This window comes from Apis mellifera, linkage group LG9 (assembly GCF_003254395.2).
Source record: "Apis mellifera strain DH4 linkage group LG9, Amel_HAv3.1, whole genome shotgun sequence".
Taxonomy (NCBI): Eukaryota; Metazoa; Arthropoda; class Insecta; order Hymenoptera; family Apidae; genus Apis; species Apis mellifera.
The window spans coordinates 8,503,782-8,518,878 of NC_037646.1; the positions used below are offsets into that span (position 1 = coordinate 8,503,782).

Consider the following 15,097-nt stretch of genomic DNA (forward strand, 5'->3'; position numbering starts at 1 on the left):
ACGCACGCGTGATTGTTTGTTCGTAGATGGAAATCGAATGAGATAGTGAATCTGTGTGTGTGTGTGTGTTTCTTTCTTTCTTCCTTCCTTTTTTTTTATTTCTTTTCATCACAATATTTATACACCGTTGATGAAAAAGAAAAAAAGATCGATGGAAGAGAAGAGAGTTGATGGAAAATGTCAGCGAGCGAAGATGAGCGAGAAAGAAAAATTCTTTCTCCTTTTTTTTTATATTTATTTGTAATTATGATTAATGAGAAAGATTAGAACGAGGAAAAAAGTGAAATACCTGATTTTTTTTCTTTTTTCTTTAAATATTTATTCGATCCTAATTGATAGGAAGATCAAAGTCTTCTTTTTTAACGCGAAACGATCTTTTTTTAGATTTTTAGTATCGAGATGCATTCCTTTCGCCAAAGCTTTTATTACTAAATATGATCATTCAGAATTCTTCGTAATATCATATTTATTTGGATATATATATTTTTATTCTTATAATTAATATATATTAATAATATTTTTGGGGCGCAAAATGTACAAAATCATTCGAATATTCCTCTCAAATAATACACCCAATTAATGTGAGAAAATTCCGGGTCAGTGCAGTACACTATTAATTTTCCAGTAACAGGATACTTTTCTTCCTGAATTTTTTCCTCTTTGTATTGCTCGGTGTCCTTAATATTCACATTAACGACGATACTCTGGAAAAGCATATGGAATCGAATTGAAACATTTCAATTCGTTAATTTTTGGATTAAAAAAAAAACTTGTCCCGAGTTGATTTCAAAATTACCTGTTTTGAATTCAAAGTGATCGATGACGTGTTCACCGTGAAACTATCAGGCTCGTCGACGATAAAATTGAAGGTCTTTGCTTTCCTGAAGATATTTTTGAAAGAAATGGAAGCAGGAGAGATTCGAGTTATTATGTAAGGGCCCATTGGCTTTGGCAGGGAGCACGAACCGATCAACGGAAATCTGAAAGTTAAATGAGGGAACGATTTAATTTTTCAATATTTCCAATTCCGATATCGATTTCCTCGAATCATTCTCGCTTCTCGGAAGCTAACTTCGATGAGTAAATTAAAGCAGCCTCTTACATGAATTCTCCAGCAGTGATCGAGGACGCCGTCAACGTGGCGGACACATTTTCAACGTCGCAAGGCTCGAAAATTACCTTGAGCATATACACGTCTTCTCTGGCAACCTCGATAATCTCTGGACACGTGAAACAATTGTTATCCACCTAAAAAGAAAAAAAAAAAGTAAGGAAACCAACGAGATTTAAATTTACACTCCTAGATACACTATTAGAAGAATTATTTCAAAGATTATATTCATAATCGATGAACTATCTCGCGTACTTGTATTGCAAATTGGGCGTAGTCTGTGGTCAAGTTTTTCAGAATGAGAGAAAACTCGGTAATATTTCCCAAATAAGCGTTAACACGTGTGACCCTCTCAGGGGGCGCTGGAACACCTCTCAATTGCAATTCGTACGGGAACAGGCCCATATAAGTGGAATAGATGTCCACAATGACAGACTCGTCGCATGGCAGCAGAGGATGAAAATAAATGGAGATATACTCCTAGAAATTTAATACAAGTTCCCGTCAATATAGTTTGAACGATATAAAAAAAACGGGGCAACGATTACTTACGTACGATTGTGGCGGCATTAATCTCGGTACTTTGACGGTGATAAATGGATTGAGACAGTTTGCTTTAAGTTTAATTATATATTCCAAAGGATTTTCGAATTTCAAGGGGTAACAAATCTCGGATCGGACCGTCGTCGTCAATTTGATCGATTCGATCACTTCCGGCTCGGTTACCTCGTACTCTATCTCGTAGAATTGATATTCTTGCTCGTCGTTGGTAAACGTTACCTGTGCGTCAAGAAATTTTAACAAAAAGAAAGAAAAAGAAAAAAATCTCGTCGAGATATAAAATTTAAGAAGCGTGTTAATACCTTAAAATGAAAATTCCACTTGTCGTAGCAGTAAAACATCGCGTGATAGTCTCGTTGACTGTTCGCTGGAACGTCGAATTTCTCGTTCCCTACGAAACTGTATATAGGAACCTGGGAACAAGAAGAAAGGATATAAAAGTAAGATTTACATCGCGAAATACTTTTCCTACATCTATATCAAAAAATCAAAAAAAAATCAAACCTCTTTATGATCGTAATTATGATCGTCATAATCTTTCATCCATTCGATCTTACAATGAAATCGCTGCTGTCTGTCCAACCAGTTGTGGACGGGCAAAAGTTCGGTGTATTTCGTCTTGGCGGGGATCCGACGAACGATATTCTCCGTAACTCGGGGAGGCAAGCTTTTCCCACGAAGGAGATATATCAAATACACGTTCTCCTCCGGACATTTCAACACCAACGATCCCTGGCGGGGATATATACGACGATATATAAGGATAAAAAAAGTTTTCTGGCAGAGAGCAGTTTTTCAATTTCGTCAAACGAATTTATTATCTTCTCACCGTGTCCAGCGTCTCGTCGGTGTTCATGGAAACGGGCGCGTAAGTGACGACGCAAGGAGCCAATTGCAGCGGAGGGACTTGGAGGAGTTGGTCAGCGGAGAAATAATCGCCTTTCACTTCGATCTTGAGTCTCCAGGGGGCGTTCGAGTCGTTCATTATGATCACGGATCGGGTTTGCTTCTCTCGTACGAACGACTCGAAATCGATCGTGTCTGTAGGATCTGGCAATTTGCAACACGCTCCCGATATTTTAATGCCCAGAGACGCGTGCTTCTCGATTTCTAGATATGCCTGGCCAAGAAAAATGTATGAATATATATATATGTAACGAATTTCTTTGTCAATTTGTCGCGGCAATTTGTGTTCGCGGCACAATCTCTCTTTGCACGTGTAAATTTGCGCAAATATAATGCATTGTTCGGGCATCGTAAATGACAATTTATTGCGAAGGCCGACTGAGAGAATGAGTCATTAAATAAAAATCGTCGTAAAAATTAAATACACGACTCGGGAATAACATTCTTTCCCGTTTAAAGATTCGAGTTACAGTTATTTAATCGCGTAATCGATAGAACAATTGTGAAACAATTTTACATCCATCAAGCACCTTCTTCTTTATATTATTATTATTATTCTTTATACAACTTGAGAATTTCGCTCGAGATTTTTCTTCTTGCCACTCGTTAAAAGTTAAAAATAAATTCTTATTCGAGAAGATCGGATTAAATAGAGTGGATTGTTAAAAATAATCGAAGGGATCTAATCTCTCTCGAAATAATGTAATGATCGATAGAACAGTTGTGAAACAATTTTACATCCTCGCGAAACACCTTCTTCTTTATATTATCTTTACACAATTTGAGAGAGTTGAGATCAATTTTTTTTTCTTGCCACTCGTTAAAAGTTAAAAATAAATTCTTATTTGAGAAGATCGGATTAAATAGAGTGGATTGTTAAAAATAATCGAAGGGATCTAATCTCTCTCGAAATAATGTAATGATCGATAGAACAGTTGTGAAACAATTTTACATCCTCGCGAAACATCTTCTTCTTTATTATCTTTATTATTCTTATTCTATATTATAGGAGTATCTTATATTATCTTTACACAATTTGAGAGAGTTGAGATCAATTTTTTTTTCTTGCCACTCGTTGAAAGTTAAAAATAAATTCTTATTCAAGAAGATCGGATTGTTAAAAATGATCGAAGGATACGAATTGTTATCGGGCAATTTTTAGATTTAGAGCAATCTCGAAAATTAAAGCGGGAGGGGATGGAGGAGAGCGGGGCACGCAGCGTGCAGAGAATCTCATTAAGAGATTGTTCGACATATCTGTACGCAGGGAAATGGGGTCGTGAACTCACCTCACCCTCGATTATGTTTTTTTGCTCGAAAGGTTGGAACTTCACCACGAAAACGATATGAGTGTCGACCGAGCAGTAACCGGACATGGGGATGATTTGGAAATCTTTCGGCAATTTCGCTACGTTCCATTTGAATCTGTTTGTTCGTTAATATTTAATCAATAATAATCCAAAAATTACTTTGAAAAAATGAGAAAGAGAAAAGAAAGAAACGAGATCAAGTATCCATTAAGAAAGATTAAAGAAAGGAGAGCGAAATTATTTATTCTTTCTTAACCTTGATCCCAGATCCCCGGTGTTCATTAGAATCATCTTGGATTCCTCGATACAATCCTGGATTATCGTTCCGAAGAAAATATGGCTTCTGTTTAAGCGAAATTCCATCCCTATGCAACTTCCACGAAGCAAGAACAACGGTATGACGTTCGAATTCGTTTGAAGAGCGATTTTAACCGAGAACGGTCTCATCCTGGCCGTGGGTTTGAAGAAGATCATCACGTTTATCCTCTTATTCGGTTTCAGAATAACGTTGGTCGACGGCTTGATCTTCAAAATTTCATAAAGTTTCGGTTCTAAGGTCTCCAACATAGTGTCGAAAGTCCAGGAACGCTTGGTCTCCATGATGGACGCTTTAGCTAGAATAGGAGTATCTCGCTTTATGTTACAATAACCCAGATTTTCGTAGTAGGTGTCGTAGCCGCCCAGGTATTGCATCACCCCGAATTTCATTTTGACCGGTGCCAACCCCTTGTTCACCACCGGGATCTTCTTCACCACCACTTTCATCGGAGAAATGTTACCAAGATCGACCACTTTGTCCCGAGAATTAACCAAATAGATCTAGAAATATCGTAGATTAAAAATAAGTTTCGTCTCTTCAAAATAGAAAATCAAGTTTCTCGATAGAAGAATTTTGAAGAATGGATCCGTATTTTAGTTGCTTAACTATCTTAGTTGGCTTAACAATCGGAGATAATTCTAATTGGATAGTAAAAAATTAGATACATTTTTAGAATTTAATCGACAAAGGTTAAGAAACAAACTAATTATTGACAAATTTCTTTACATTTTTTTTTTTTATCGATCCAGATCTATTTTATTTCATTTCAAGATAAAGAGATATAAATCTTAGAAACTAAAATTAAGTTTTATTTCACAACTTTCGTTTCAATTAATCTTTCGTTTCATCGAGAAACTTGATTTATCACGAACACAGATTCGCCTTATCTCTACACGAAAAATTTTCATTCGGGACTAATTTACTTTATAAGGGATCCCCTCGCCTGTAATCGTTATTTTCCTCTCGTAAAGCGAATTGATCACAAACACCAAGCACTCGTGGTACTTTATCTCCTCAAACGGTTGAAAATTGATCGGTATGACGATCTTAGAATGGGCGGCCAACGCTTCGGACATGAAATTCAAATCGATGAAGAGATGGGGTTTCTTCTCGTACTTGCATTCGAGTCTACGAGTTAATAGTATACAATGATCAAAGTTTTCGTTTTGAAAAATTTCCGAAATATGGCAATTAATGTTAATCAATTAGAAAACGATTAAATTAGAATTTTTTTTTTTCATAAAGAAACCCACACGTATGATATGTCTTCGGTGTTTGTCACTGTAAGCTCCGTCTTGTACGGAATTGATTCGTTCTCGTGAATGTAACAATATCCAAAATCGTAACGATTGAAACTGAATTCGATAGCAGGCTTCTTGGAGAACGCTTTCAATATGAATTTATAAAAGGGACCGTTGGAAATCTGGAGAAATTTAAAAAAAAAATTATTGTTGACGTTTTTTTTTTTTTTTTTTTTTAAGAATTATCAATTGTCAATCATATATAACGTACTTTCAGCAAAACGCAATGATCTTTTATGTGAATTTTCTGAAATGTCGTCAAAGTCAAGTAACAGGTACATTGATTCTCGCTGGTTAGATGACCTTGTTTCTGAGACGTCGTTATGGTGTACGAATTTTTGAACGTAATTTCTGAGGTGATGCCGAGCTCCCAACAGTAATAGAACGCCACTTTGCAGGTATTCTTTAAGTCGAATTTCACGGTGTTCGGTATTTCGGGTATTATCTTCGAGCAAGGTTAAAAAAAAAAAGAAAATTAGATATTAAAAAAAAAGATATTACTTTCCATTAATCTATTAATCATCTTTTCATTTTTTTTTTTTTTTGAACGCTATGTTCGAAATAAAAATTATTTTCAGACAACGTCCACAGGTGAGCAACTCGTAATAGAATTAGATTTTTACTCTCAAATTAGAGATAATTTCCCTAATTTTCACCTTGCCAAAGTCGATAACGTTCTCCTTGTTCTTAATAGCCGTCGCTATTTCGCCGCTTGGCAAGCAATAGGTAACCGAGAGCGATATATCGTAAACGTAGGCGTTCACTAATATGGTAATCGGTTTTTTCATCAGGTTCACGGCGCATTGAATGTAAAATTTGAATTCACCGACCCGGGTTGGATGGTACTCGATCCTGCGAACGTGAGGAAAAAAAAAAACGAGTCTCATTCGTCCGCGGATTTCTTTCGTCCGAACTTCGATTAAGGGGAGGATATAAGACAATTACCAGAGATGCTGTTCGCACTTGGACACTAAGGTTCCTGTCATTGGGGTGATGTTGAGCTTTTGAAATTTACCCTCCGAATAAAGGGATTCTTCCACCACTCTGAACGGTATGTGGAAATTCTCGTTGTTCAGAAATTTTATCGATTCTCTCACGTTGAATCCTGCGAACGAAATCGATTATTTTTCCACCTTGTCTTTGCCTTTGCCTTTATAGAAATATAACTTCAGAGCAAAGGAGAAAAATAAGCAACTCTATCTCAACCTCTGTCTCGAATGAAATGAAAAGGGAAGGGAAGAAGGAAGAAAGCAGATTGGTAAGAAATGATTGGAGAGTCGAACCCAAGATTGTTGGCTTCAGTTTCACGTGTGCTATCATACAGTACACCGACGGTTCGGTCACGATGCCGACGACGAGAAAAAGGCATTCCAGATTGTATTTCTCGATGGAGAAGAGCCAGAACGATTCGAAGACTCCGATATCGCTTGCCAAAAACGTGAAAGACATGTCGGTACGTTTCCCGCGTTCGGCTATCCCCTCGGTCACCGTGCAGTGAAAATTCGATATCTCGATCCCGCTAAGAAGGCTTTGATTCTTCCACGAGAAATGGTAATCGTCCACGGTAGGGTTGACCAAGTGGAATTTTCTGAAATCGAGTCGATTTTAATTCACAACATTTCCATTATGATTTACATTTCGTATAGAATTTAACAGCTCTTCTAATCCTATTTAACGCTTAACTCGAGTTATCCAGTCTCTGGTCGAGCGTGAATTCGTAGTTCGCGATTCCACTCACCTCACGTGGGTTTCGCCAACGCCGATCACTTTAAACTCGATTACCCTGATGTTCCGCCATAGATCTGGATCGTCTATTTCGTATCCCACGGGGCCGGGTAGGTGCGCATTACGCCTCCCGCTCGATACATAGTCGCTCTCCTGCACGTCGAAGTGACAGTACGGTAACAAACTTCTTGCCACGACTGGTATCATCAAGATCGGCAGATGAGGATTCAGATTCTCTATCCTGTATTTTTAACATGTTTCTTTGATATCTTCGTATTTTTATTTTTTATTTTTCTTTTTTTTTTATTCGCATCGGTAAGTTTTATGGAAAGGAAAATAAATTACAAATAAAAATGATTTCTCTTCATTCTATATATATATATATATATATATATATATATATATATATATATATATATATATATGTATACGCTTTCATCGAATCCGTACTTGCACGTAAGGTATGCCTTGTAATAAAATACATCCTTGGGGGAGAATTTTAATGTACATTCCTCGGATTTTCCGGGCGGTATCGTCCCCATCTCAGGGTGGATTGCGAACGGCAAATCGTCGCCTTCCAGCCAACTGTCGGTGGTTCTTCCCGACAATCCGGCGGTGCTGCTGAACAGATCCGACGGCCTGGTCGTGCTCAACCCTTTTATATCCACGCTGTCTGTAATTATGAATAATTTTACCTTCGATTTATTTCCTTTGTTCACGTTCGTCATTATCCCTTACAGATATATCCAAATAAGTTAAACGTGAGATGAAAAATTCGAAGATGGACGATAGTTTTATTTTTATATATAATTGAAAAAACTCGAGATCCTCTCCTCTGAATAATTACCAGTAATGAACGAGGTGCATTGTTGTGAAAAAAACTTGGAGTCGTCGGCGCTCACGTCGTCCTCGTAATAGTTTCTTTGACTCATCGCGGACAACGTTCCCCTGAACGATTTCGAAACGTGGCTCGAGGATTCCGACATTTTCTGTCTTGAGTTCACGTTTGAATTCTCCCCCAGGTATCTCTTCGGATACTGCTCGTCCATGTTTATCTTCCATATATACATCGTGTTCACGACACCTGGATTTGTCAAGGTGAACGTATACTCCCTGGTCTGCGATGAAAAATTATTTCTCTTTCCTTTCTGTTCCTTTCGAAACTTATCAAGCGAGTAATGTAATTAATTATATAAATAATTATATAACCTGATACATCAAGGTATCTTTGAAAAATATTTCTTCAACGATGCACGAATATTCCGAATATGCAACGTTCGCGTTTAACAGGAGTTGGAGAATTTTCGTCGTTCCGGGGACGATGTTGTGACTCGACTCCATGGTCGGTTCCACGGTCTTCTTCAACAAATCGTCATTCATCGATAAGTCGCTATATACCTTGTTCCATTGCACCTCCGTTTGCCTGTCGTCCCATGCAATTTCGTCATCCGGATTCTCTACCAATATCTCGCATATCGAACACTCGATAGAAGTCTGGAGTAAAAATCATTGAAATTTTAAAGAAGGAATTAATTATATATTATTTATATATATTTAGAGAAAGAAAGAAAGAAATTTTCGAGAAAGATAATAATGCGATGGATGAAACGTTTTGGGATTATTTCGTTCACGATTCAGTGACAACAGGTTTCATTCGAGGAGGAACGTACGTTCTGGTGAGTTTTCGGCTCCGTTGCCAAGAAAGTAACGATGATCTCTTTGAACGTGAGATACTTTATATGTCCAGTAGATGGCTCGAACACAACGTGGTTATGCAAACCCCATTGGAAACGGAACCATCGGTCCGTCGTTTTGTTGATGATCTTAAATGTCTTTTTATACATTTTACTAACGAAACAAAGCCCGTAGTCGAGAATATAGGTGAGATAGGGCAAGTTCACCGACTGATTGTTCGACTCTGAAACGTGATTTTATCTTTACAATTTTATTATAAAATAGTAGAGCTAATTAAAGTAAATCGATTTGGAAATAAATTTTCCAAATTTCAATCGGATCAGATTTTCTTTTCTTTTTCGCTTTTGTTACCTGACAACAAGGAGGCCTGCCTGGACGTTAATTTCCGCCTGTAATTTTCTCGATTTCCCACATTCGAGATTCTAACTTTATTGTCATCGAGGGGTAGACCTTCCAACACGACCGCCTCCACGTAACAATCCCCCTCCAGATTGATCGTTAGATTCTCGTAAGGATTATCGATCACGTGCAAACGAATCTTCCCGTAGAACTTTCCAATTTTTTCGGGCGCAAACGTTGCTTTAAAACATGCTGTGTCTTTGAATCCCAAGCGTACCACGGTGCATCGATCGTACGGCTCTGTAAAAAAATTAAATCGAAGATATATATATATATATCAGATCGAGATGAACAAATAAATGATTAAACAACCGTTGCAATAGTCCTCCAAAATTTGCAACAAATGCTGCGTGTCCGGGCAAGGGAAGAAAGTGAACACGTTGTTCGGATCCTCCACTATTTCAACGATCACTTTCGCCTTGATGAATCCGACGTTCTTCAATACGAAATATTTGCAACTGCCTTCGTCGATCAACGTGCGTGGAAAGTTCAAGCAAGGTGTTTCCCTCGTTGCATGGATCGGCTCCGTGATCGCCACTTCCGGCACGCAAGACTCCCCTATCAGTTTCACTATCAGTTCGTCCGCTTCCAGATGCGAGGGCAAAACAACTTTTGCGTGAAATTGCGCGCGAAACGTCTGCATAAAACATTCGTTTATATTTATATGTATATATATACATACATATACGATTATTTATACAAACGTTTATGGTGCTCGGAGTGAAGGACACGGTGAACACTTTGTGGTTCATGGGAAGGATCTGTTCGTACATCGGCTCTATGACGAACACGGTGAACCTTGTCTTATTGGGTAAAAATGAGTCTTCTATGAGTTCGATAGATATGTTCACGGGGACTATGCCGTAATTGAACAATTTGAAACAAGCTGTGTGAGTACTCTGAACGCTGATGAACCGGAAGTAGAGACACTTCTCTTGGCGGGCAAACACGGTGTGCGGCCCGATCTGTAGGGGAGACGAGGAGGATAGATTCGAATCTGCTCGAATATCGTTGACAGTTGGATCAATTTTTGCAACAAATTCAAAATTGTAATACGATCATTTTTCTCAAACGATTAATATGGAGAAATATACGAAGATACGAACATCGTTGGAACAATCGAAGTCTTGAATTCTTTCGACCACGTAGTTTTCGTGAAACATCTCGTCGAAGTTTAGAAAATCGATGCAAGGGATGGACGAGGTCACCGATAAACTGATTATCTTCCCGTCTTTGTCCTCGGGTATGGTATCGGGAACGACGACCACGATCTGCTCCTCTTGGGAGCCCACGAATTCCGGGTAACAATTAATGGCGACGCTGTCCATTTGACCAACGTCCACATTACCCTCCAGCTTCGTTATCGTCATCGGCCCCAATATTATTTTTTCCGGTTCCGACAAAGCAGACCTATATATAATAAATATATATATATATATTTATTTATACATAATAAATAATTAAAAAAAAGAAAGAAAGAAGCGTACTTATCAGTTTTCATGCCTCTCCTTGTCTTTTTCGTCAGCGCCTCGGTTATAATCGGTTTTTTCTTTCCAATCTCTAGTGGCCACAACTTGGTCATGTAGATCACGGATGGATGTTCCACCAATTGAAGGAAATAATGCAATGGAAATTTTCCCGTGTTCTCGATGTTAATGTACATCGTTTTCTCCGTGCATATGGCCATTGTCCCAAAGCTCACCACTGGATACGGGTGAACTCGAAATCTATCGTGATTCCAGGGAGGGGATAATTGGATGAATCTCCACTTTTATTAACGCGAGGGCTGAACAAGTGAAAATTCTCTAAAGACAATATACCTCGTGTAAAACGAAACGAGGGAAACTTTCAAAGGGATCTCAGCGATTATCGTGAGTTTCTTCTGCATGTCGATCAAATTGCACATTAATATCGGAACTTCCTTAAGTACCAACTCCATCATCGGATGTAATGTCAGCTGTAAAACGAAGTCTGGCTAATGAAATTCAATTTCAACGTGGCAACTTTCTTCATCTCTACTTCAGAAGAGAAGGGAGAAGGAGGGAGAAGAGAAAAGAGAGAGAAAAACCACAAACCTCTACGATTTTCTCCGTATGAGGCGAAATGGTTCCACTGCACGGCTCCACTTTCACGCTCTTCTTGAAATTGCGAGGCAGATTTAATTCGTTCAGCTTCTCTTTCTCTTGCAACGTTATTCTACGCGCGAAAAAGAAAATACACGATCCAGTTTATTCGCGACGATGATATAAGAATAGAGGAGAGAGACACATGCACGAAGATGTATTACACTCTTACACGTATTTCACCTCATAGTTGCCGCGATTTCTCATGGTGAACGTAGCTTTCGCGGGGAATTCTGCTTTTATATTTTTGAAATCGATAGGATTCGCGTCGTTGATGTCAACCGTAACGTCGTAAGTCTCGCCCGACACTTGGATAATTTCCGTGAAAACGGGATCCGAATCTTCTTTGGCGAGGAACGCTTTGAACTTTACTATTTTTTTCTCGATCATGCCGATCTGTAGAAAATTTCTTCAAGAAATTTATCGTCGTTTTCAGGATTGTTACCCTTCAACCCTTTTGCTTTTCAGTTAGAAAAAAAACCCTTAGCTCGACGCGGCAATTTATTTATTTATGTTGGATCTCGTTATACCCGATTAATTTGTGAGAGCAGTATTGATTCGTGAACAGGATTTCCTTGCCTTTTTATTTCTTTATTAGGAAATAAAATGAAGATAAGATATTCCATCTTAAATTCTTTTAAAACTATGGTCTCGAAATTGGTTGGTTTTGTTCAGATTCGACGATCGTGATAAAATTATTATAGTGTCGTAGAAACCTTAAAAGAAAATTTCGAAAATAAAATTAACGAATTCGAAGATGAAATTGATTTCGAATTGTTGGGAAACGAGATCGATTTTATTTATCAAGTGTGACATTAGCAATTTAGAGAAAAGCAACAAGATTCTAACAATTCAGAATGGAAGAAATTTAATGATTTTACGTGATATCGTCGGCTAATTCTGAAAAACTCGTCAAGCTCAATTAATAATAATCATATGAATTATTTTTCTCCTAAAAGCTACGACTGCATTTTTGAGATGAAAAGACTTGGAGGCTCAACATGTTTGATTGCCTGGCGAAAGGGTTAATAAAGTTAAAAAAGGAGGCGCGTTACCATGTTAGCGTTGTACTGGAATTCCACTTCTTGCCTGCTGTGGGCATCGATCATTCCCTCGTAAGGTATGAACGATATCTGAGGATTGACTTGATCCTCAAGTTCCAAGAACCAGAAGAACGAGACCGGGGTATTGTTTATAATCGTCAAATATCTGTATTCTATTCGATAGAGTAGCGTGCGACCGAAGAGCATATTTTTCCCGTCCAATTCGATATCCAACTTGGTGCCCTCGTTTTGAAGCTGATTCCAAAGCGTGGATAAAATAAGGATAAAATAAAATAAAAAAATCGTTATCCAATCTCTGGATTGGAAGTTTCGATTTGGATTCATATATTTATTTAAATATTCTAACGCATTGCAATTCCAGGTGATGGATTATCTATGCGTAAGATCGAAATGTTCGAGTTGGAGTTGGATTTAATTGACAATTCGAAAGGGTTTATTTTAACATTGGGAAATTTCAAGATAATTACCATGAGGATTTCGACTTTCGGGTTGTTCGTGATGCAGAGTAACAGCTTCGTTTTGATGATCCCGAGTCTGGTCGCGAGGGATGTCACCATCAATGTCGCGCAATCGCCTTGCTGCGTGAATTAATTCGATCGATTAATTCGATGATTAAAGGAGAGAATACATCGTCGAACATACGTACGTCGATATAAAGCATCTGCGGCTCGATGGAAAAGCACTCGTTTTCGGAAAGGGAGAAGAAAACTTCCACAGGCACTTCGGAAATGTTGCAAAACTTGAGCCGGGCTTTTCGATAGTGCGGCCTGGGAATATGTAAGGCGATACAAGTTTCAACAGATTCGCAAACTTGGGGCGGAACGTTCGATTCCCTTCGATTTCGAATTCCCTTGGATGGAAATTGGGGCTGAATCGGTTCGTTCCACCGACAACTTGTTCCGATTTATTTCGCCTCGCTTGAATTGCGAGACGGGATAATTATATAATATAATATAAATATATAATATATAATATATAATATATAATATAAATATATAATATATAATATAAATTTCTTAGAAGAAAAACTGAACCGATAATTATTAACAATAATCTCTCCTCGTGAGAATCATTTGTGATACGATTGTTAGAAGATGATAAATAAAAAAAAGTGATAGAGAAAGTGTTAACAAACTTTTGGTCTTGATGGAAAAGCAGCTGGGATCCAAAGTCATACGTCTCCGTGTCGTAAAAGTATACGGAATTGTCTGTCGCGTGCAATTTAGTGGCCATCGTCTGGAAAAAACGCACGATATCAGATTTAGGAAGAATAATCAGATATGGTTTAATTACTTTCATGAAGATGGTGTCAGGATTCATGTCGAGCCTCGGCACGTCCGCGACACCGATAACGTTTATGTCGTAAGTGATGCAGTTCCCCTCAGCTATCGTCACGGCGTACGTTTCCTCGTAGCGGCCTGTCTCCTCCGGTTGAAATCGGATCTTGTACCTCTGACTTTCGCCCGGCAGCAATATCCATCTTGGTTTCAACGGCTCCTCCACCATCGTTTCCGGCGCCAAGCACAAATTCACATCCTTGCTTTCGATCATCAAAGATTGATTCTCTTTGCTCGTTGATTTTAGCGTCTCCACGTTCGACAAATTCTTCCTCCTTCTTCGATTTTTCTTAACGTTGCTCTCCTGCACGCTCAACTCGCTCGTGTTGTTCGACTCGAACGTGCAGGAAACCTCCACGGTCGGTGTTAGGGAAACCAAATTGTAAACTACTGTATAATAAATAATTCATTGTTATTGGTTTCGTATGATTCCAGAGAAGTATTGGAAAAAATATTTCGTACTGCTTGGAATCTTTTTCACCCGTTTCTCGATACACGTCCATCTGATAATGGAATATATTTTCGGTCGAAGATCTGGCTCGGGCACCACCTCGACAGCTACGTCAATCAAAGATACGTTAATTTTACTCAAAAGAGCTCGAATGGTTGACTCAACTTACGAATGGCGAGTTTCGCCGAGGTATTTTCGCCCATTTGAGAAACGACCACGTCGTACATCGTCTTCTCCCAAGGATCGTTGGATCTCACGTACCATATGTGGAAATTGTTAAGGGGCACCTAGTTTAAGAATCCTTTGTACGTGTCTTTAGACTTGTATATATATACATTTATGATATATATAGTTATTGCCGTAAAATATTGGAATCTGTCGTAAATTACCTCTTGGATCCCCGTCTCGAAAGGACCCACGTCTTTGGATCTAGCGCTTCGCGGTATTTTAGACTTGTTTGTAGGGGATGCTTCCTAAACAGGGGATAATAAATCGTGAACGAATTGTCGATAATCGAAATTAAGATATGGATAAAAATATAACAACTATCGTCTTTTTTATAGGGTCCCAATTATTAAGGACATTTTCGATCAACGAAAGTTCGGAATAATATTTATCCATGGCCATCATGACTTCTTTAATCTCGGGCGAGATTTCTTCTTTCCCTAAACGGGGAAATAAACAAGAGCGAGATCGTAATTCACGCCGTTAGGTTCAGATTCTATTAATTACTTCGTTTCGAACTGTCTCTACTTCTCGTCACTTTGCTCTCTTGTTTGCTCGAGGTTATCTTCG

The 15,097-nt window shown here is 38.4% G+C and overlaps 2 protein-coding genes across 2 annotated transcripts; both read right to left on the reverse strand.

The window, feature by feature from the left end:
- Nucleotides 1-388: 388 nt before the first annotated feature.
- LOC113218571 (hydrocephalus-inducing protein-like) lies at nt 389-4,835 on the reverse strand. The gene is made up of 10 exons (XM_026442934.1): nt 4,145-4,835; nt 3,868-4,003; nt 2,502-2,792; nt 2,177-2,404; nt 1,975-2,085; nt 1,664-1,891; nt 1,367-1,591; nt 1,103-1,248; nt 797-980; nt 389-704 (listed from the first exon to the last, which is right to left on the reverse strand). The coding sequence occupies exons 1-10, from the start codon at nt 4,651-4,653 to the stop codon at nt 543-545; spliced, it is 2,220 nt and encodes a 739-aa protein (XP_026298719.1). The 5' UTR covers nt 4,654-4,835; the 3' UTR covers nt 389-542.
- Nucleotides 4,836-4,998: 163 nt separating this feature from the next.
- LOC100578512 (hydrocephalus-inducing protein) lies at nt 4,999-15,011 on the reverse strand. Its single transcript, XM_026442854.1, has 27 exons — nt 14,692-15,011; nt 14,472-14,589; nt 14,314-14,409; nt 13,808-14,241; nt 13,650-13,750; nt 13,161-13,281; nt 12,982-13,092; nt 12,506-12,748; nt 11,623-11,846; nt 11,403-11,523; nt 11,148-11,284; nt 10,815-11,054; nt 10,434-10,737; nt 10,032-10,292; nt 9,640-9,964; nt 9,280-9,567; nt 8,904-9,151; nt 8,443-8,727; nt 8,081-8,351; nt 7,684-7,906; nt 7,247-7,474; nt 6,792-7,096; nt 6,454-6,613; nt 6,165-6,360; nt 5,720-5,953; nt 5,461-5,630; nt 4,999-5,335 (listed from the first exon to the last, which is right to left on the reverse strand). Exons 2-27 carry the CDS (start codon nt 14,527-14,529, stop codon nt 5,122-5,124), a joined length of 5,598 nt encoding a protein of 1,865 aa, XP_026298639.1. The 5' UTR covers nt 14,530-14,589; nt 14,692-15,011; the 3' UTR covers nt 4,999-5,121.
- Nucleotides 15,012-15,097: the final 86 nt, after the last annotated feature.